The 21,868-nt window shown below is 67.4% G+C and overlaps 2 protein-coding genes across 4 annotated transcripts; both read left to right on the forward strand.

The window, feature by feature from the left end:
• Positions 1-46: 46 nt before the first annotated feature.
• Positions 47-19,247, forward strand: LOC149521935 (caspase recruitment domain-containing protein 14-like). Of its 2 annotated transcripts, XM_075904118.2 has the most exons (17): positions 47-3,142; positions 5,973-6,623; positions 6,925-7,062; positions 8,311-8,636; positions 9,218-9,388; positions 9,545-9,664; positions 9,989-10,114; positions 11,403-11,552; positions 11,743-11,874; positions 12,095-12,231; positions 13,182-13,276; positions 13,682-13,727; positions 14,430-14,619; positions 17,758-17,884; positions 18,127-18,364; positions 18,782-18,845; positions 19,042-19,247. In XM_075904118.2, the coding sequence occupies exons 2-17, from the start codon at positions 6,413-6,415 to the stop codon at positions 19,225-19,227; spliced, it is 2,457 nt and encodes an 818-aa protein (XP_075760233.2). In that variant the 5' UTR covers positions 47-3,142; positions 5,973-6,412; the 3' UTR covers positions 19,228-19,247. The 2 variants fall into 2 exon arrangements, with proteins under 2 accessions (XP_075760233.2, XP_089627964.1); XM_089771838.1 differs by lacking the exons at positions 18,782-18,845; positions 19,042-19,247 and having other exon boundaries at positions 18,127-18,368.
• Positions 19,075-21,780, forward strand: LOC102463621 (caspase recruitment domain-containing protein 14). 2 transcript variants are annotated; one of them, XM_089771841.1, is made up of 5 exons: positions 19,075-19,211; positions 19,460-19,633; positions 19,909-20,009; positions 20,387-20,502; positions 21,047-21,780. In XM_089771841.1, exons 2-5 carry the CDS (start codon positions 19,504-19,506, stop codon positions 21,252-21,254), a joined length of 555 nt encoding a protein of 184 aa, XP_089627967.1. In that variant the 5' UTR covers positions 19,075-19,211; positions 19,460-19,503; the 3' UTR covers positions 21,255-21,780. The 2 variants fall into 2 exon arrangements, with proteins under 2 accessions (XP_089627967.1, XP_089627968.1); XM_089771842.1 differs by lacking the exon at positions 19,075-19,211 and having other exon boundaries at positions 19,324-19,633.
• The last annotated feature ends 88 nt before the right edge of the window (positions 21,781-21,868 follow it).

The raw sequence follows: 21,868 nt of genomic DNA on the forward strand, positions 1-21,868 counted from the left end.
CCCCGCTGGCCCATGTAGGACTCCACCCGCCGTGCCGCAGGGAGCCCTCCCAGTGCCCACAGAGAAAACTCTCCCTGCCTCGGGCTGTGGGCGGGGCGGGTCCACGGCTCCACGCCCCTGCCCTTTCCCTCCGCACGTGAGCAATGTGCACGCCACTGTTACACTCCCGTGGCCTGGCCCGTCTCCTGGACCCCCCCAGTGTGCCCAGCTCCGTGGCCTCCACGGGAGCCGCGTGGCTCAGCGTTCTGTCTGCGCCTCTCTCCGCACTCCCCCTCGCGCCGGGCCCTGGGCGGGAATCCAACCGCATGCGCCTGCCCTTACAGCCAGGAGCTGAGATGCCAAGAGAAGCAAGTGGCAGGGTTTGGACAGACGGCGCCAGGGGCGAGAGAAACAACTGCAGGCTGTGGCCTGTGCTTGTTCCCAGCTCCCTTTCCTGCCTGGCCGGGGGTCTCACCCCATGGTCCGGTGACCGTGTTGTGCAGGGGGGTGCTAGGCTCAGCAGCCAGAGGCTCTATGGCTCTGACGGCGCGTGACGAATTCGTCACTTGCGTTGATCCCCCAGCTGGCTGCATTCCTGACCCGCATCCACCCTGCTCTGCCCCAACAGCCCCCTGCACCTGATAGTTCAAAACCCAGTGTGGATCAGGCTCGACGCGCCTAACGGTGGGTTAAAGGTTCCCTTACGCTCCCCTTGTGCTGTCAAACCATCCCCTGGACTCGGCGCATGTGTAAACCAAGGGACGACTCCGTGCCTACCCCAAGGGGCCTAGCTACTGTCTAGGGGAGAGCGTGTCGGTTTGATCAAGTACTCCTAAACGGTAAGAGCCTGGGCCACTGAATTCGGGAGGCAGCCTCCTCTTCTCCTAGCTTAAAGCAGCACAAGGGGGGGGTTGTGCCTGGAAATGGGGGTGCGCCGGGAATGGGATTGCTCCTCTTAACACCAACCGGAAAAGAGCCGGAGTCCTCAAGGCAAGTACGGACGTCACAACTGAGCAACTGCGGCAAGACGTCGAGCCAAGACGAGCCAGAACAATGGGCCAGACCGGGGATCGGTCTGCGGAGTGCAGAGACGGGGAGGAGGGTTCCCGTCCGGCACAGCCGGGTGGAGCTGCCTGGAGGACACGCCCTGGCTCACAGGGGATGGGCGTTGCTGGGACGTGGGGTTCCTCCTGGGTGGGAGATGGCTCAGGGCCGAGCGGATGAATTTGTGTGGTGCCGCCAGCCGGGTGGTCTGCACGAGGTCCCTGGGCTCACGCCAGCCTCTTGGCCTGTGGCCCAGACGAGCGGTTGCCCTTTGCCCCTGAGTCCGCCCTGCCTGGCCAGCCGGCTGCCTGCACCGGCCCTTGGGCAGAAGTGCGAACACATGTCCGAGGAACTGAAACTTTTCCCTGGGGCTTCTGGGAAGCGGTGCTTAGCTCCCTGCGGGGGAGTTCCATTGGGACAGGCTCTCCTTGCTCCCGGCAGTTAGTGGAGGAATTCCTAGAGCCTCCGCGACCTTCCCCGTCCTCGGCGGCTCCGTCAGCAGGCGAAGTCCCAGGCGCCGCCCCCCGAGCAGTAGGAACGGCTGCTCTGAGCTGGGGAGCGGCAGAGAGGCTGGAGTGCAAGCGGCAGCAAAGAGACCTTGTTCCCCCAAAACTGGTGCCCTGCACCCTGCCCGGGAGCCCGTGCTCACCCGGTCCCAGGTGCTGACAGGCCGGGGGAAGGTCCCTCTCAGAAACCAGTTCACCGGGCTCCCTTCCGGCAGGTGTCAATCAGCAACGCGAGGTGCCTGCTGTCGTGTGGGGCAGCTGGCGCTGGGGCTGCCCTGGCACGGCCCCGCCTGTTGTCTTGTGTGTCGCAACCCTGGGTTTCCAGTAAGTAACTCGACCTGCCCAGGGGTGGAGCAAGCCAGGCGTTCCAGCCGCCGAGCGGGGTTCCCCACCTACCCGGCTTTCCTAGTGTGCGGCAAGTCTGGCTGGAATGGGCTGTCCTCCCCCCTCGCTTCGGCTTCACCCATGTTCTCCGGCCTGGGAGTGGGGGGAGGGGGATCTATTCCCGCTGGGAAGCAGGGCCTTGGAAATCCAGTTTGCCCGCTGGGCCGTGTCCGACAGCAGGCGGCAGCCCGTGTTTTCTGCACAGCCCCGAGCCGAGCGGCTTGTGGGTGGACGGCCGGATGCACTTCCTGCCTCGTGCCAGGAGTGGGACCGCAGGTGCTGAGTCAGGCTGTTTCCCTCCAGCTGCTGCAGGGCCAGGAGGAGGCTGGCAGGCGGCTTGGGGGATGCTCGCAGGCCTAGGGCCCGGGCCCTGCGGTAGCTCTGGGAATCCTCGGCCAAGGGAGCTCTGGCTGCACGTCACCGTTTTGTGCAAGCAGGTTAAACCTGCCCCCACCGTGGTAACAGCCCCCTCCCCTGGTCCCGCTGGGCCCCAGTACTGCCGGGGGGGGAGCAACCCTGGCACAAGCGAAGAGCTGGGGGGGGGAGCCAAGCAATGGGCCTGAACTACGTGTGACAGGTGCCGTGGTGGGACGAGAAGGGGGACCTCAGCTGACACCCCAGAGCACGTAGCGCAGGCGTCCCCTCCCGGGCTGCTGCCCCCGTGCCCGGGGGGGGCTGGGTGAGCTGAGGGGCCACGTGGGACGAGCGGGGCAGCTGGCGGAGCTTCCTGTTTTAAAGTCCAAGCCGGCTCCGGCCTGGCTGCTGCTCCCACGACACCTGCCTGCTGCAAGCCCCGGGGAGCTCACGAGCCATCTCGCCGGGTGCAGCCCGGGGCCCGCGGGCATCCGCCACCTGCCAGCCCCAGGTGGGCCCTGGATCATGCTCGCTTTGGGCGCAGCTGGTCCTCGGGAGAGGGGCTGCTGGTGGCTGAGCTAAGCAGCCGGGTCCTGGCTCGTCAGCCCCGTGCTGAGCTACTAACGAACAGCGTCTGGCAGGAGCCTGCGGCTACCCCCCGCTCTCTGCCGTGCTGCCCAGGGCCACGGGGCCCTGCTCCCAGGGCCTGCTCCAGCCTCAGGGGCTCGCCGAGACGGAAGCCGGCTCGGTGCTCGCTGGCTGCCAAATGGGCAGACGTCTCAGCTCCCGGGAGGACCCAGCCCTGCCAAACCGGCTTTGCAGCCCGGGCTCCAGTCTCACTCCCGCCCGCGGCCCCGGAGCCCGCACACGGACAGGTAGGGCTGCTGGCGCGGGCTCCTGCTCTCGGCACGAGGGGGGCGGCAGGGAAGGAGGCTCGGGGCCGGGTCGCAGGGCGGGCGCCTAGGGATGCTCCCGGGGGGGATGCTCCCGTCCCAGTATGGGAGCCAGGCTCTCCCTCGTCAGCCCCCACTGCCCTGGCACGTGGGTGTCGCGCTCAGGGGCACGAGGAAGGCCCCAGAGGGGGATTTGCGGCGGGTGGGGTGGGCTGAGCACAGCCCAGCTGTCCTGGCTGCCGGGCCCAGAGCCTCAGCAGCTCTCATGGGGGCCAGGGCTCCGGGACTGACCTTCCCCAGCCCCTCGGGCTCCAGTCTCCCTGCGCCGTGAGCCCCGGGCTCGCGAGAGAGAATCCTTTGGCACCCGCGTCATCCCCGTAGCGCCAGCCCGAGCCCCGACCCTCCCCTTGCCTCTCCGCCCTCTCCCCCCCCCCCCCCCCCGGCTTCGGCCCACTCCGCCCTCCAGAGCCCACACGGCAAAGGGCCTGCCCGCGGTTCCTGCGGTCCTTCCCGACCTGGGCCCCTGCCCAGCTTGGCCTCCCGGGGCCAGGCACACTGCCCCCGCCCTGCGGCACAGCCTGGCTCCCACTGGCTAACAGCAGAAACCGGCGAGTGCGCCTGGTCCAGGCCCTGTTGGGAGGAGGCCAGTGATGGGGCAGGGGGCTGGGGGGCTGTTGCCAACGGCCGGCAGGCGGTTCCATGGCCCACCATGTGCCGGGGTCCCCCGAGAGCAGCACCACGCCCCCTTGTGACCTTCACGTCTGCAGCTGAGCCGGCTTCTTTCCGGGCTGCCTGGCCGAGATGCGGAAGGGGGCTCGGGCGCTGTCTCCCCTTCGGTGCAGCGAGTCCCTGGGAAGCCCGGCTCAGCCACTGCTTGTGTTCACACGGGGCTGGCTTGGGAGGGGAGCGGGCGGATTGAGGCCTGGCAAGCCTGTCGGGGCGCCCCTGTGCCCAGAGCGGCTACGCATGTCCGTGCACACACGGCTGCGCACGCCGGTACATGCATGTCCGTGCACACACGGCTGCGCACGCTGGTACATGCATGTCCGTGCACACACGGCTGCGCACGCCGGTACATGCATGTCCGTGCACACACGGCTGCGCACGCTGGTACATGCATGTCCGTGCACACACGGCTGCGCACGCCGGTACATGCATGTCCGTGCACACACGGCTGCGCACGCTCGGCGCCAGGTCAGCCGCTGTTCTCCGTTCTGCCGGACACCCCAGCCTGCCGGTTGCTGAGTAAAACAATTGCGCCAGGGCGCGTAGCTCTCCCCTCCCAGCTGCCGGGCTCTGGCAGCCGCCTCCTACCCAGCTGCTGCCAGAAATGCCCAGCCCAATTACTCCTGGAATGAGGAACCAGCAGGAGGCCGAGTTTGGAATGGAGCTGCTGCCTACAGGTGTCTGCCGAGGCCAAAGGCCTGCGTAAAAGCAGGGCTGCCTCGTCCTTACGGCTGTGCTGGGGCCTGCACTGGAGGCGTGCAAGGGGCCCTCGGCTGGAGGGCTAACGGGAAGGGCAGGGCTGGGCTGCCCTGGGTTTGCTGCAGACAGTTGCACTGAGAGCTCCTGCAAGGGGGAGGCAGGGGACAGGGATCTGTATGGAGGCGCCTCTCCAGCCACATGCTCTCGGGGGCATCGGAGCCGTGTCCCGGTCTCCCCGTCCCGCCCGGCACCGCTGGCTGCGGGAGGGGAAGACGCCGGCGTGTTCATTCCATCTCCTGTGCAGCGACACGAGGTCCCCACGGGGCACACGAGAGCCAGGCCTGTCCAGATTCTCACGGCGGGCTGGTTGCTGCAGGAGCTGAGGCGAGAGCCCAGTGGGTGGGGGCCCCAGGGCCGGGCTCAGGGTGCTGGGGGGTGAGACCAGGGGTACGGTGCCGGGGGGAGGCTGCTTAGAGCCCCTTCCCGTGAAGCAATGGGAGTTGCTGCGTTTTTCTCGAAATAGCCGTTTCCTCTCGCCCTCCGTTCCCTGCCGAAAGCACCGGGCAGGAATGTTGAAAATTCGTGAGCTAGGAGCCAGAACTCCGGGCAGAGGAGAATTGCTGGGTCGTTTGTGGTTCTCTGCTGCCTCCTGTCCGGATGGGACTAAGAAGGGAGGTGGCTTGGGTGGGGAGCGGGCTCGTGCCCCCCCCCTTGCAGGCTGCTTCTCTTGGGCTGTGCAGGCCGCTCACTCGAACACCCCGTGCTGTGCAGACTGGGTGTCAGAATCACTGGGGCAGGGAGGCAGCCACCTCTGGGGTGGAACACGGTAGCGGCCACACACAACAGAGCAGCAGCGCGTCACTTCCAGCCGGCCGGATTTATTAGTAATATTAGACGTGACTAATATTAACCCAGGAGGCCACCAGACGCCAATTTAACCACAAATCCCTTTAGTAAATCCCAGGGCCCCTCGGGTATTGGATACAGTTGCTCTAACTGTCCCGACGAGCCTAGACACGAGCAGTCCCTACACCCGATTCAGTAGCTGCGCTGCTGAACAGGCCAGGCCGAGGGAAAACCGCCCCCCCCTCGCCTGCTCCAGCACAAAGGACCCCCCCCCCGCTTCGGGATGCTTTTTAGACCCTTCAGTCAACATGACGCCGCAGCCCGGGTGAGGCTCTTCCCGTTTGAATCCAGATCAGATTTACGCCTCCTTTTCCCAAGGCCTTTGCTCCTTATTGCTTCCCCTCCTTGCCCCCCAACGGCCATTCATCGCGCCAGGGCTGCAGGGCTTTGCGTGTAAGGGGGGTGCTGGAATGTGGGGGGGGGGTGGGGAAGGGCAGCGCTGGCTCATTTTAAGAAAGATTCTTCTTGTCTCGTTGAAAAGCGTTTGCTGCCGGCCCGTCGGGCAGAGATCGCCCCTGAGAACCGTCCCCTGGCTCCAGTTCGTCTTTGAACCCGTCGCCTCCCGCCCCCGCCCCCGTCGCTCGCGCTAGGACCTCCCTTCACGGCCCGGAGCTCTGCACCCCCCGAGCCCTCCTGCGCCGTGGGGGCGCCTGAGTCTGTTTCTCCAAACTGAGGAGTCCGGTGGCACCTGGGAGATTCGCGGATCTCCCCGAGCAGCCGCTTTCGTGGCTCCAGCCCTCCTCGGCAGACGCACCCCGCGGGCTGGCGCCCAAGTGAAGCCACGAGGCTCCCAGGCCGCCGGACTCCTCGCCCTCCAGTTCCCGAGTTGTTCAGGGAGAATCTCGCCTTCCCGGTGCGCCGATAGGCAGCCCCTCCGGCGTCCTCCCGGGCGGGGCCTGGCCTCTCTCCTCTGCCCCGGCCATGGCGGCCCCCGGCCAGGCGGACACGGAGCTCCGGGACCTGGACGAGGAGCAGCTGTGGGACATCCTGGAGAGCCACCGCTACAGGATCGTGCGCAGCACTTGCCCCAACCGGCTCACCCCCTACCTGCGCCAGGCCAAGGTGCTGGACCAGCTGGACGAGGAGGAGGTTCTGCACGGCCCCCAGTTCACCAACAGCGCCATGCGAGTGGGTGAGTGTGGGGCAGGGGCCGGGCACAGCCTGAGGGCCACGTCCAGGGACCGGGCTGACGGGGCCCCCTCCAGAGCGGCTTTACCTGCGGCGGATGGGAGGGTCCTGGGCCCGGTGTCGGCCGCCGGGCAGTGCGCTTAGTGCAGCTCTGGGCTTGCTGCCTGCGCGAATGGGGCCTGCGGCAGCCAGGCCGTGGCCTGGACGCGAGTGCCCACAGCCCCGCTATCAGCGTCTGGCCCCGGGGCGCTCTGGCTCCTGCCCGGCCTGTGCTCAGTGACCCAGCTTTCCTAACCCATCCCTAGGTCACATGTTGGATCTTCTGAAGACCCGGGGGAAGAACGGGGCCCTGGCCTTCCTGGAAAGCCTGAAACTCCACACCCCCGACATCTACACCCTGATAACTGGCCTGGAGCCTTCCATTGACCTCAGCAGCTTCAGCGGTGAGCTGGGCCCTGGGAGCCGGGCGCGTGCGTGGCCATGCAGGAGAGAATCCAGCACTGCCCGACTGGGGGGGTTTTCCTCCTGGTGGTGCCCATTGGCACACACCTCAGTGCACATAAAATTATTCCGCACATGGAATAGATTAGAGGAAGCGTTACTGGTACGTCTCCCCCCATTGCCAGAGCCGTCTCTGAGCCAGGCCTGCTGCACGGGGAGACCCCAGCCACAGGCCCTCCCTGGAAGACGGCATGAGCATGTTTCCTACCTTGCTAGTAGCCTTTATTCTACTGCCTGGTGTGTGGACGGGAGCTGGCCCCTTTCCACAGTGCGTTGCTGTCGTAACCGTGGTCTTGCTTGGACATCGGCTGCAATATGCCCCAGGGAGGGGGAAGATGGGAGAGGAACTGTAACCTGGGCCATAAAATACTCCTGCTACTGGCAGAACGGCCCGGCCCCGGTCCGCAGATCAGGGCAGAGCCGAGGGGAGCAGTGGGCTTGTCTGGGACAGGCACTGTCATTTCATTACACGCACGCCCAGCGCCCTGCATGACAGCCAGCAAGCCTTGACTGAGGCCTATAGGCTGTACCATGGCAAAACTCCCTTATACCAGCATTCTACGTTTCATTTCACACCCTGAAGTTAACAGGCAGCAGGTTTAAAACAACCCAAAGGAAGTTTTTTTTCACACAACACAGTCAACCTGTGGAACTCCTCGCCAGAGGACGCTGTGGAGACCAGGACTTTAACAGGGTTCCAATAAGAGCTAGATAAATTCATGGAAGTTGGGTCCATCAACGGCTACTAGCCAGGCTGGGCAGGGATGATGTCCCTAGTCTCTGCTTGTCAGAGGCTGGGAATGGGTGACAGGAGAGGGATCAGTTGGGGATTCCCTCCCTCTGGGGCACCTGGCACTGGCCACTGTGGGCAGACAGGACCCTGGGCTGGATGGGCCATTGGTCTGAGCCAGCCTGGCCGCTCTTACGTTCCAATGTTCAGGACCGTCAATCACCTTGCCCCTCCGCTGGAGGGGACGTCCCTCCTGTCTCCCTGGCCCGGGGAGCGTGGGGAGGAGGCCGGCAGAGCCCTGCCTTGAGGAAGTGGGAGCCTGTGACTAGCAGGCCTGGTGAGCCGGGGGCCGGAGCTCAGAGCCTGGACAGGCAGGAGCTCCAGAGCAGGAGGAAGGGGCGTGGGCCAGGACGGTCTGTGCAGATCCCCGCTGGCCTGAGCCCACCTCCCCTCGCCGCAGGCCTGATCGAGACCTCCAAGCTGACGGAGTGCCTGGCGAAGGCCGTCAACAGCCTGCAGGAGGAGCTGACGCAGGAGAAGCACCAGAAGGCGTCGCTGCTGCACCACTGCCGCCAGCTGCAGGAGCGGGTGGCCCAGCTGCAGGCGCAGAACGCGTGTCTGCGGCGCGGGGAGGCCGAGCACGGCCGCATGCGGCGGGAGCTCAGCGCCCACTTCCACGAGGTGCTGAAGCTGAAGGACGAGATGTACAACCTGTCCCTGCGCTACACCAACGCCCTGCAGGAGAAGGATCTGGCCATCACGCGCAGCCAGGGCCTGCAGGAGGAGGTGAGCGCAGGGGCGGCCTCGGGGACCTAGCCCTGCAAGGCCCCCGTAGCCCCCCAGCCTGGTGCCAGGCCCTGCAACCCGCCTGGAGCAGCGGGATGCCCCTATCGAATCGGAGGGCCCCTCGGTCACAGAAGGAGCTAGGCTGCAATAGGTGGCTCCGAGTTGCTTTCCCTCCCTGCCTCACCCTTCCGTAGCCCGGCCTGCGTCCGAGAGAGGAGACGGCAGTGGAGCCTGACGGGCGTCGGGCTGCGCTCTGGCGCTAGCGATCTCGTCTGGTATGGAGCTAAGACCCTGGGTTCTAGAGCACGTGGCGCGTCACGCTCTAGAACACCTGCCCCGTGCTCCGCCCTCGTGGCTGGGGGTCGGTTCTAGAGCAGAACGGACCCGCCTGCTCGGCTCGGTGCAGACGCTGACGTCGGGGATCTAGACCGTGCTCCGCAAGGGTGTCCCCCAAAGTGCCGCCTTGTGCGCGCAGGAGGTCGCTCCCGAAGCTGGCTCTAGAGCCCGGGGCGGGCGCCGTCGCTGCCACGGCACGGCCCAGTGTCACGCCGGGGCCCTGTGTTCTCCGTGTCCCCTGGCAGCTCTATGTGATGAAGCAGGAGCTGCAGCGAGCCCGGGCGGAGTCCCACTGCGGGAGGGAGAGGGCCCTGCGCATGCCCAGCGACCTGCAGCCCCCGGCGGACGAGCTGCTGCGGCTGAGGGAGGAGAACGAGACGCTCCGGTCGCTGGTGGAGCTGGAGACGTTCAGTCTGGTAGAGCTGCCCCCTTCCCAGGTCCCTCCGGCGGGCGGGCGGGCGGGGCTGCCTGGTGGGGCCGGGGCTGGCTGGGGGCAGATCCGGCCGGGGGCCCAGAGCAGCCCCGCTCCTGCTCCTCGTGGGCCCGGCTAACGGCCGGTGTTGCGTGGCCAGGTGCAGAAGGACATCCTGGAGCAGAACCTGGACGAGGCCCTGGAGGGCAAGCAGGAGCTCCTGGACCGAATCCACTCGCTGCGGGAGCGGGCGGCGCTGGCCGAGACCCAGCGCAAGCAGGTCAGAGCGGCCGGGGTCCTGATGGGTAACGTGCTGGGCGGGGCCAGAGAAACCCGAGGCGCCTGGAGCATCTTCTCACCCCTTGGGCCCAGCCCTGGGTGCTGTCTGGCCTGCGAGGGCCACTGGGGGAACGGCCTGCCCAGCGGGGCCACCACGAGGCCTGTGCCGCGGGGATGATTTGGGGGCTGCAGGCAACCTCGGGGGAGCTGCTCCGGGACCCGCCTCCCGCACCGGGGGAGCTCACCCCGGGAGGCTTTTGCCGGTCCCCTTGGCTGGCTGCCGCCTGACCCGGCTGCCCGCCTGTGCGTGCTTGCCGCCCGGCAGTGCTGGGAGGAGAGGGAGCACACCCTGATCGCGTGCCACAGGATGAAGGTGGACTGCGAGATCTACAAGGAGAAGATCGGCGCCTTCCAGGAGCAAGTGGCCGAGCTGCAGAAGGAGCGAGATCAGGTACCGGGGGATGGTCCCTGCCCAGCTGGCTGGGTGGGGGTGGAGTGTCTCTCTGTCTGGCACCTCTTTGGTGCCGCGGGTCCCTGGTCCAGAACAAGGTGGCCACGGGGCACCGACGTCTGGGGACACTCTCTGGCCATGCAGCGGGTCAAGCCACACGGACCCGTGGGTCTCTGCTGGCTGGGGGCGTGCATCAGTCTGCCGGGAATGGAGACTGTTCCGCTGGCTGGACTTGTGACTGCGTTGGGAGCTCCGGGGCCAGGAGGCTGCCCCCTAGGGCTGCGGGGCTGGCCAGTGTGTAGCCAGGGCCCCTGACCCTGTCCCCGTTTCTCTGCGAGGTCGTAGAGCGCTGAGCCGGTCCGGCTACGGCAGGCATGTCAAACAGGCGTCTGGAGCGCCGCATGCGGCCTGAGCAAAATTTTTTGCGGCCTGCCGCTACATTTTTATTAAAGAATAAAGTGCGGCCCGCTGGCTACTCAGAGCATGTGGCCGAGTGCGGATCACAGCCGGCCGGCCAGCCACTCTGCACACGGCACCGCAGCGACTGCTCACGGCCGGCCGGGCTGCTCTGCGCTGGGCGCTCCAGCACGTGGTCACAGCGGGCGTCTCTGCTCACGCCACCCCAGCGCCCAAGGAAGAAGGGTGTGGCGCAGCGGTGGCAGCTCCAGGACCCGGTCATTAGGTTGGGGGTGGGCTGGGAGTGCCTGGCTCTGGAAGAGGGGGGAGACACTGGGTTAAGCTGGGGGGGGGGGTTCTGGGGGAGTGGAGGGGGGTATTTTGTTTGTTTGTTTATTTATTTATTTATTTATTTATTCTCAATTAAAATCACTAAATGTATATTAATTTTACATCACTAAATATACATCAATTTTCTGCAATTGCACAACTAATTATGTTTATGCAAAATCTCAAACTTCCAAAGTATCTGAAATTTTCACAGACACCTGGTCTTTCATTAACCCTGGTCTATGCTTGTTACGTATCATAAAACAATTACAAAGTACCTTTAATTTTTTATTTAAATATACGTGTTTTTATGAGCAAATTACAGTTTTACACCTGGAATGATGGTATTCTGTTAAAACAAGACCAGATAGACCTACCCCGTACTCTCTAATCGTACCCAATGATGCCTTGGCGGTAGAAGTACGTTTGCTTTGGGGGCCCTGAGAGCTATCGGTTTTCATTTGTGCGGCCCTGAGGACGCTGGGAGTTTGACATGCCTGGGCGCCGCGTCAGGGTCAGCCCTTCCCTGCCTCCTCGCCCCTGACGGTGTTTGTCCCCCCAGGCCTACAGCGCGAGGGACGTGGCCCAGCTGGAGATCGCCCAGAACCTGCTGGAGAAGGATTCCCTCCGCAGGAAGGTGTTCGAGCTGACGGACCAGCTCTGCGAGCTGCGGAAGCAGGCCGGACAGCAGCAGGCAGAGCTGGGCGGCAGGGTGAGAGGCCGGGGCCCTGTGCGATCCGGCCGGGGTCGTGCCCAGCCCTCCGGCCAGATGGCGGCTTTGGGCCACCGCTCGGGGCGATCTGCGAGCGAAGGGCAGGCGCTGGGATCGCATCCGCCTGCCTGTAGCCCCTGCCCCGTCCCCTCTTCCGCCGGCGGCCCTGACCCCGCTCTGTGCTTGTCAGCAGGTGGAGGCGGCAGACGGGCTCGCGGGCCTGGATCTCAGGGCGCAGTGGCCCAAAAGGAAGCAGCAGCTGGTGCGCATGCACGCCATCTGCCCTGGGGACGACAGCCAGGCCAGCCTCAGCGTGTCCGAGGTGGGGACCCCTCCTGGCCCTGCCCGGCCGCCCCCTCTCCCCGCGCAGCCCTGCGCAGGCGCCTCCTTGGCCCCCCCCGCAGCTGGGCGAGGTGTCCTGGCCCGCATGGCCCCCTGCCCTGTGCTGGCCACAGCTCCGTGGGCAGGGGCCTGGCACGTGGGGCGCGGGAGGGGCAGAGAGGTTGGCAATGGCCATTCACGCCCGGCTCCTTCCCCTGCAGCTGAGCTCCGATCTCGGCGAGACCTGGAGTCCCGAGCGGCCAGACAGCTTCCGGTCCTGCAGCCCGGTCCCGCCCTGCAAGCAATCGCTGCAGAAGAGAGCCATGCTGGAGTGCCTGGAGAGCTCCATCTCCAGGAGGTACGGCGGCGCCCGGGCTCCCCTGGCTCTGGCAGCCTCTGCAGGCCGGCACCTTCGCCCGGGGTGGTCTGCAGGCCTGGCCTGTACTGGTCCTAACGGCGCCTCTGGGGAAAGCCAGGGCATGCCCACAGCTTGGATCCTGCCTGCAGATGTGGGCGCCTCCTCTCCAAAACGATCTCTTGGCACTGGAGAAGGTTCAGAAAAGGGCAACAAAAATGCTGAGGGGTTTGGAACGGGTCCTAGTGAAGAGAGGTGAAAGAGGCTGGGACTTTTCAGCTTAGAAAAGAGGAGACTGAGGGGGGATAGGATCGAGGTCGATAAAATCGCGACAGGTAGGGAGAACGTGAATAAGGAAAAGTGTTTAATTATTCCCACAATAGAAGAACTAGGGGTCACCCAATGAAATGAATAGGTGTAAAACAAACAAAGGGAAGTTTTTCTTCACGCCGTGCACAGGCAACCTGTGGAACTCCTCGCCAGAGGATGTGGTGAAGACTAAGACTTGAACAGGGTTCAAGAAAGAGCCAGATACGTTCATGGAGGACAGGTCCATCAATGGTTGTTAGCCAGGATGGGCAGGGAGGGTCTCCCTAGCCTGTCAGAAGCTGGGGATGGGCGACAGGGGAGGGATCACTTGATGGTTCCCTGTTCTGTTCACTCCCTCCGGGGCACCTGGCAGGACCCTGGGCCAGATGGAGCTTGGGTCTGACCCAGTCCGGCCGCTCTTAGGGAAGAGGGCTACTTTGGCGGCAGCATTGCCCCCTTGCACCAGGGCTGGGGGGAGGGGGCTCTCCCTTTACTCACTAGCCAGGTGTGTTTGAACCGCAGCCGGCTTGGGCCAGGTGGCTCCCCTGTCTCGCCAGCTGTGCATGGGGGCAGCTGGATGCTGTGGGAGGGCCACGCTGTCCCCGAGCTGAGCTGCCCCGTCCCCTCCCTCCTGTCTCTTGCAGCAGCTCCCAGGAGTTCCTGGAGGTGGATTTCACGCTCCTGGCAGGGGAGAAGGTGGAGTCGCCCGACCTGGAGTATGAGCTGGTGGAGAAGGATGGTGGGTTTGCCCCTTCCCCGCGGGCGGCCCAGAGAGGCTGTGTCATGTGCCGGCACGACCCGGGGCACGGCCCCAGGGCCTCGTTCCCATGGGGAGCGTGAGGGTCCCCCCCCCTCCCCCCCCAGTGATGGGCTAGCAGGACCACTGTGACCCGCAGCCCGGGCCATCCCCACCAAGTCCAGCGCATGGATGCCGGGGGCTCCAGAGGCCACATCTGTGCCCAGCAAGAGCTGATCTCGGGGCTCACCCCCGTATGCGTCCGGAGCTAGTGACGGGCCCTGCCCCGGGCGGGCTGCCAGCTGCGGGAGGGTGGCGTGCCTTGGGGGGAGGGGCCTGTTTGAAGGGGTTTTCATCTCCTTGGCTTGTCCCTTTGCCTCCCCTGGCTCCAACCGTCCTTCCTCTCAGACGGCTCCGCCCGGCCGCTCGACTTGGACCCGTCTGCAGCAGAGAGGTACGTCCCGCCACCCGCGGAGCCGGGCCCCCTTTGGGAGGGCTCGCTGCTCCAGGGCGGCCGGGACTAACGCCACGTGGGGGGCCCATCCCCTCGGCGTCTGGCTCCCAAAACGCCACGGGGCCTGGGAGGAGCTGTCGTTCGCTGCCGGCCGCGCGCTTGGGCGGAAATCCAGGCGGGCTGCTCTCCGTCTCCTCGGCTCCTGGCTGCCCTGGCTCTGGTGTGGAGAGGTCGGACCGCAGGGCTCTGGCACGCTGAACCTGCACAGCAGCCAGGGGCGCCCAGGCAGCGAGAGCGGGTCGATTCCCCGGGGAGGGCGGTCCCAGCGGCTGCGGGGAAGTTCACGGGCTGCCGATAGCCGGCCCCCCAGCCCGGGTAAAGGAAGGAGCCAGGGTGCCCTGTGGCCTCCTGCGCATGACGGGACCTGGCCCCGGCGTAGGCTGTGGTCCCGCTTTGGGCGCCGTTCCACATGCTGCTGAGAAGAGGGGCCGGGGCTGAGCCCTGACAAACCTCGGTGCATCCTGGGTTTTGCCTCTGGCTGCTGCTGGTTCCGGGCCGCCCGCTTACCCCGTGGTTAGCGCAGAGGGGGAGAGCTGAGCTCCCACTGTCGCCTCTGGAGGCGGTAGCTGGGCCCTTGGGGTCAGCAGGACCAGGGAGGCGGGGTTAGGGCTGTTTCCACTGCCTCGTCCCTTCCCTGCCCAGCACGCCCATTCGCCGGCGGCCTGCCCGGCGCATCCCCAGCCGCATCACCACCGTCGCCTTCCACGGCAACGCCCTGCTGGAGCAGATCGGCGTCATCGGGGGGAACCAGACGGGCATCTTCATTCACCAGGTCACTCCCGGCTCCGTGGCCGACGAGATGTGTCTGACCCCCGGCAATCAGATCATGGTGGTAAGGGGCTGGCCCTCTGCTCCCGGCCTGGCTCTCCCTAGTCCCTCCCGCTAGTCTGCGGTCGCCTGGCCTGGCCATGGTGCCCAGAACAAAGGCCTGCGCCTGGCGGCACCCGGGCACCGAGCTGCTGCTCTCGAGAGGGGACGCTAAGCCAAGGCCCTGACGGACGTGGTGGCGCCGGAGCCTGGGGGCAGCCCTGGTGTCCTGGCTGAACTGCAGCTCGGGCGGCTACGGGAATAGACTCGGGCTAGGGCTGGAAGAGCCCGCGAGAGGCCTTGCGGGTCGGCCCCCTGCCCTGAGGCAGGGCCAGGTTCACTTCCAGCATCCCTCTGGGGTCGACTCTGCCACTGCGCTTAGCAACCTCCCAGGGCCGTCGTCCCCCCACCCTTAGCAACCTCCCAGGGCCAGCGTCCCCCCGCCCTTAGCAACCTCCCAGGGCCAGCGTCCCCCCGCCCTTAGCAACCTCCCAGGGCCGGCGTCCCCCCGCCCTTAGCAACCTCCCAGGACCGTCCCCCCGCCCTTAGCAACCTCCCAGGACCGTCCCCCCGCCCTTAGCAACCTCCCAGGGCCGGCATCCCCCCGCCCTTAGCAACCTCCCAGGGCCGTCGTCCCCCCACCCTTAGCAACCTCCCAGGGCCGTCGTCCCCCCGCCCTTAGCAACCTCCCAGGGCCGTCGTCCCCCCACCCTTAGCAACCTCCCAGGGCCGGCGTCCCCCCGCCCTTAGCAACCTCCCAGGGCCAGCGTCCCCCCGCCCTTAGCAACCTCCCAGGACCGTCCCCCCGCCCTTAGCAACCTCCCAGGGCCAGCATCCCCCCGCCCTTAGCAACCTCCCAGGGCCAGCGTCCCCCCGCCCTTAGCAACCTCCCAGGACCGTCCCCCCGCCCTTAGCAACCTCCCAGGGCCGGCATCCCCCCGCCCTTAGCAACCTCCCAGGGCCGTCGTCCCCCCACCCTTAGCAACCTCCCAGGGCCGTCGTCCCCCCGCCCTTAGCAACCTCCCAGGGCCGTCGTCCCCCCACCCTTAGCAACCTCCCAGGGCCGGCGTCCCCCCGCCCTTAGCAACCTCCCAGGGCCAGCGTCCCCCGCCCTTAGCAACCTCCCAGGGCCAGCGTCCCCCCGCCCTTAGCAACCTCCCAGGGCCAGCGTCCCCCCGCCCTTAGCAACCTCCCAGGGCCGGCGTCCCCCCGCCCTTAGCAACCTCCCAGGACCGTCCCCCCGCCCTTAGCAACCTCCCAGGACCGTCCCCCCGCCCTTAGCAACCTCCCAGGGCCGGCATCCCCCCGCCCTTAGCAACCTCCCAGGGCCGTCGTCCCCCCACCCTTAGCAACCTCCCAGGGCCGTCGTCCCCCCGCCCTTAGCAACCTCCCAGGGCCGTCGTCCCCCCACCCTTAGCAACCTCCCAGGGCCGGCGTCCCCCCGCCCTTAGCAACCTCCCAGGGCCAGCGTCCCCCCGCCCTTAGCAACCTCCCAGGACCGTCCCCCCACCCTTAGCAACCTCCCAGGGCCAGCATCCCCCCGCCCTTAGCAACCTCCCAGGGCCAGCGTCCCCCCGCCCTTAGCAACCTCCCAGGACCGTCCCCCCGCCCTTAGCAACCTCCCAGGGCCGGCATCCCCCCGCCCTTAGCAACCTCCCAGGGCCGTCGTCCCCCCACCCTTAGCAACCTCCCAGGGCCGTCGTCCCCCCGCCCTTAGCAACCTCCCAGGGCCGTCGTCCCCCCACCCTTAGCAACCTCCCAGGGCCGGCGTCCCCCCGCCCTTAGCAACCTCCCAGGGCCAGCGTCCCCCCGCCCTTAGCAACCTCCCAGGACCGTCCCCCCACCCTTAGCAACCTCCCAGGGCCAGCATCCCCCCGCCCTTAGCAACCTCCCAGGGCCAGCGTCCCCCCGCCCTTAGCAACCTCCCAGGACCGTCCCCCCGCCCTTAGCAACCTCCCAGGGCCGGCATCCCCCCGCCCTTAGCAACCTCCCAGGGCCGGCATCCCCCCGCCCTTAGCAACCTCCCAGGGCCGGCGTCCCCCCGCCCTTAGCAACCTCCCAGGGCCGGCGTCCCCCCGCCCTTAGCAACCTCCCAGGGCCGGCGTCCCCCCGCCCTTAGCAACCTCCCAGGGCCGGCGTCCCCCCGCCCTTAGCAACCTCCCAGGGCCGGCATCCCCCCGCCCTTAGCAACCTCCCAGGGCCGGCGTCCCCCCGCCCTTAGCAACCTCCCAGGGCCAGCGTCCCCCCGCCGCCCTTAGCAACCTCCCAGGGCCGGCGTCCCCCCCCCGCCCTTAGCAACCTCCCAGGACCGGCGTCCCCCCGCCGCCCTTAGCAACCTCCCAGGGCCGGCGTCCCCCCGCCGCCCTTAGCAACCTCCCAGGGCCGGCGTCCCCCCGCCGCCCTTAGCAACCTCCCAGGGCCGGCGTCCCCCCGCCGCCCTTAGCAACCTCCCAGGGCCTGCGTCCCCCCGCCCTTAGCAACCTCCCAGGACTGTCCCGCTGCCCTTAGCAACTTCCCAGGACCGTCCCGCCACCACCGCCCTTAGCAACCTCCCAGGACTGTCCCGCTGCCCTTAGCAACCTCCCAGGACCGGCGTCCCGCCTTAGCAACTTCCTCCTGGCCTGGGCTGACCTTGGTCCTTCCCAGTCTCCCTTGTGCCCCACACGCTGCCGGCGGCTGCCCGTTCCCCCTCGGGCTCCTTTCCTCGGGACCCCCCAGTGCGGGTTTGCCCCTCCCCTTGCGGGTCAGGCTTTCGAAACCCTCGTGTCTGTTGCTCCCCTCTGGGCTCGCTCCGGTTTCCCCACGTCTCTCACGGCGAGCGGGCCAGGACTGGGCCCCGCCCTCCGGGTCTCCCCGTCGGCCCCCCCCTCCCCTGTCCTGCCCCACCTCCTGCCCTCTGGAGCCGGGTCGTGCTGCGAGGCAGCTGCCAAGCTCCCCTTGGGGCATTTGTGGGGGGCGTGAGATGCCAGAGGCTCAGCACTCAGGCCAGTCAGACCCGGCATCCAGGAGCCCAGTGGCTGCCGGTTCCCTCCCGAATCGCAGGTCTCCACCTCCACCCCACATGGCCCCCGCCCCCCCCCCAGGGCCTGGGGCTAGTTCACTGTCCCCAGGGGAGCGTCTGTGCTAAGCCCGGCTGACGCCCCGCGCCTGGCGCCCCCTGCAGGTGGACTATGAAGTCTCAGACCCGGCGTTCAAGGCCATCCTGGAAGACGCCACCTTGGAGGAGGCGCTTTGGGTCCTGAAGCGGGTGAACGGCTTCTGCTGCTTGTCGGTCCGAATGAACATGGAGGGTAAGACCCCCCCCCCGACCCCTCAGACTCCTCCCCAGGGGCCCACCAGCAAGGCCAGCAGCTGCCCTCACGTCCCAGCCTGCATCGCTCCTCCATCGCTGGCTCCTCCCAGCCACGAGCCATGGGGAGGGGCTGCGGCCTTGGGCCAGGGGGCCCCCTGAGGCACCTCCCCCGCCCGCCCCAGTTGCCATCCCCACGGGCATCCCACACTGGCTCCCCTCCCCCCTTTCCTGGCTCCCCAGGCTACAAGAAGCTGGTGAGCGACCTGGAGAACAAGCTGGTGACTTCGGGCGACTCGTTCTACATCCGGGCCAACCTGGCGCTGGCCGGGCAAGCGGCGGGGGAGCTGCGGGTGCAGTGCAGCGAGATCCTGCACGTGACGGACACTGTGTTCCAGGGCCGGAGCCAGTGGCGCGCCTGCCGGGTGAATCCCTACAGCATGAAGGACATGGAGGCAGGCGTCGTCCCCAACTACTACCGGTGAGGGGCCGGGGCAGCCTGCGGCCGGGGGTAAGAGCTGCAGGGACGGTCCCCAGCCCGGCCCGGCCCCTGAAGCCAAGGCACAACACAGAGTCTCCCTGGCACGGCCTCTGCGAGCTCCGGCAAGGCCCGGCACAGCCCCTCCCCGTCCCAGGGACTGCAGCCCGGAGAAACCTCCCCACTGCCTGCAGCTGCGTCCCCTGGCTGAATGCCACCACAGGGCCTGTTCTTGCTGCTTGGGTATTCTGTGCCCCATCCAGCCCAGCCCAGACGTGCCCATGTCCTGCCCGGCACCCAGCCAGCTTTATTCTGGGCCCCCGGGTGCTTTTCCGTGGCTCCCTGTGTAGCCTGGTGCACGGGGCCATGACTCCCCTGGCCATGGCTCTCCCGGCTCACCAGCCTCCCTCTGCTCTGCAGGGCTCAGCAGCTGCTCATCGGCCTTATCCAGGACATGGCTCAGCAGAGCACAGCTGCGCGAAAGGTAACCGAGCTTGGGGCTCGTGGCCTAGAGGGCTCAGGACCCCTGGGAGACCCTCCCGGCCTGGCCCCACTGAGCAGGGCCCCGCAGAGAGGGGAGGGGACCGGTCTGGGCTGGGGGGGTGTTCATGCCAGGCAGTGGGAGGGGGGCTGCTCTGCACCCTGGGGTCTCACTCCAGGCCCCTCTCCCTGCCCTGCAGCCACCGGTGGGCCAGCCCAAGCTGGTGCGGATCGTCAGCACGGACAAGAGCAAGATCAACCCGCTGTGGTCGGCCATCGACTGTAACGTCTGCGACCCTCTGGCGGGGGACGGTGCGTTGCTAGCTAGAGCGGTCGGAGAGCCCAGTGCCTGCCGCCTGGGGCTGGCCAGGTGTATCCCTCGCTAGCTCCCCAGGACGCCAGGCGCCACTGCCTGCCCAGCACGGGCCCCGGCTGGCCTGCTCTCGCTCTCGGCAGAGACCGGGGCCCTGCGGTGCTGCCCACTGCGTCCCCCTTGCTCATCCCAGGCCGGGCCCGCTGCCACGAATCCGGCTCCCCAGTGCGGCCCCTGCCCCGCCGCTGCCTGGCAGTCCCAGGGCTGTGTGCTGGGCTCACCTGGCCTGTCCCGTGTGCCCGCAGCCTGCCCCCGCGTCTGCCTGCAGGCAGGGAGCTGCTTCACGCTGATGCCCTACACGCTGGTGAGACCCCACACGCTGGCCCAGCCGCGCCCCGTCCTCGTGGTGCCCTCGCTGCTGGGGAAGGTGCTGAACGACAAGCTCTGCCTCCTCAAGGGCTTTGAAAAATGCCCGTCAGGTGCGTCCCGGTCGTGTCCTCCGGCCCTCGGACGCCCGTCTGCGCTGCCACGGTCCCGCAGGCCAGGGCTGGCAGCGCTCCGGCCCCCCGCTTCCCGGCACTGAAGCAGGTGGCTCCCCCACCTGGCTGGCTGGCGCCTCCGGCCCGCGGGTTCACCACACGCTGGGACAGCAGGAGCCAGCGCTGCCTTGCTGGGTGATTCCCTGCCCCGTGCGGGTTCAGGGGGGCCTGTCGGGCAGACTCGGCCATTTCATGTGGCCCCTTCCCCCCGGCAGGACTCCTGAGCGAGGCTGAGGGCGCGGCCCACCAGGGACAGGGCGACTCGACCAGCCTCTGCGGTGTCCCACGCCAGGCGCTCCAGCAGCTGCTGGAGAAGGTAACACGGGGCCGGGGGCTCCGGCTCTGAGGCCTCGGCACCTGCCCCTGCTGGCAGCCGGGATGGGCGGGAGGCAGGCGGGTTTCTGGTCCAGACGGGCAGCAGGTCCGTTGCCGTTTGTCACCTGCACCCCCCGAGGCTGCCTGGGGAGAGCTGCAGGGCCCGCGGGTGGGGGGGGGCGGGGCGGCCGGGACTGACGCACCCACAGCCCAGCAGCAAGACCCGCCCAACCTCCCGGCCCTGTGCCCATCCGCGGGGCGTCCTTTAATCCCCAGACTCCTGCCAGCCCCTGTGGGGCCCCAGCAGCCCCCGCCCTGGTCAGTGTCCCCCTTCCCCATTGCCCGCCTGGCCTCAGCCCCTCTGCTTGGCTCCCGCAGGACGTGCACAGCCTGCTGGGCGTGGGGCTGGAGTGTGTGCGGGCCCTGCACGCCGCGGGCCTCTACCCCATCCTCCTCCTCGTCGCCCTCAGCGAGAAGAACGCCAAGAAGCTCAAGTAGGTACCAGGGCTGACGGGCAAACGCCTCCTGGAGGCTGCTGCGGCTCCGGGCCTGCCCCCCCCCGCCGACCCCAGGCAGGGGATGAATGAGCCCTAGGGAGGCCCAGGGCTGGCTGCCCCAGCCATTCAGTAAAGGGGTTCTAGCAGCGTGCACAGCCTGGCAGGGGGAGCCCCTCACAGCCCCGCCGAGGGGAACGTCTGTGGCCCCACCAGGGGCCTAGAACAATAACCCCTTGGCCTCCACAGCCCCGTTCTCAGGGGCACTGCCAGCACTTCCCCAGGGCGGGTATTGTCCACCCTGAGCACGGAAGGTAAACTGAGTCTGTGCCGGAGCTGGGCCTGGAACCCAGGCGTTCCCAGCTACCCACCACTGTCGTGTGGCCTGCCCAGCTCCTGAGCCAGGCTTCCCCGCAGGAGCCAGGCCTCGGACCCCCGGAGTCCTGACTCCTTCCCCTTCTCGGGCCCCGGCTCTGAGTCAAAGGGTGTTTTTCACCCTGGCCCCGCGGCTCAGCGCCCTCCCGCCGCCCTGGCTGTGTTTCAGGAAGGCCCTGCAGCGCCTGGGGGTGACGGAGGAGCAGCTTCTGGCCTGCAGCCGGTGCGAGGAGGCCCAGCTGGAGAAGGCGCCCTGCCTGCACGGCACCGTCGCCCCGGACGCCTGGAGCGACCTGGAGGGGCTGGTCGGGGCCGTGCGGGCGGCCGTCGCCGACGAGCAGAAGAAGATCGTGTGGATAGAGCGCGACCTTCCCTGAGCTCCCTCCCGAGGCCCGGGCCGTGCCGGGGGGGGGGGACGGGCACCGGGGCCGCTCTGCTGCTGGCGCCTACTTGAGCCAGGAGTTTGGCCTGGGGGGGAGGGGTGGTCTGAAAGAGCCTCTTACCTCAAGGCTTTGCAGCACTGCCCCCCCCCACAGTAATACTCGTGCTGCTTTTAACCCCACCCCGCCGGGCTCGTGTGAAAGGGTGGCTGGTTGGCGCAAGCCTCTGGCCAGGGCCCTGGGGCAGGTCTGGTCCCTCCAGCCCCCTCCAGCAACCCCAGCCTGGCTCTGGCTGCTCGGAAATGGAGTCGCTAACCGGCCTGCGCAGGGAGGGAGCAGCAGCTCCGTCCCCAGCCGCACCGGTTCCTCGCTGCCTGGAGCTGCCCGGCTCTCTGGTCCCCGGCTCGCTGCAGCCCCTGCTCCCAGAGCCCAGGGGTAGCCGCGACCCCAGGCTGAGCAGGGCGTGCGCCTTCCAGAGACGGTAAATCCCGGAGGCTTTGTTACACTAAAGCCTTGGACGGACCCCCGCTGCGTGTTCACTGCCCCCAAAGCAGATGGGGCGGCCCCCCGGAGAGGGGTGAGCTAGAGCCCCCCAGCAACGGGGGCGAATG

Source organism: Pelodiscus sinensis, chromosome 20, assembly GCF_052426305.1.
Source record: "Pelodiscus sinensis isolate ZL-2025 chromosome 20, ASM5242630v1, whole genome shotgun sequence".
NCBI lineage: Eukaryota > Metazoa > Chordata > Testudines > Trionychidae > Pelodiscus > Pelodiscus sinensis.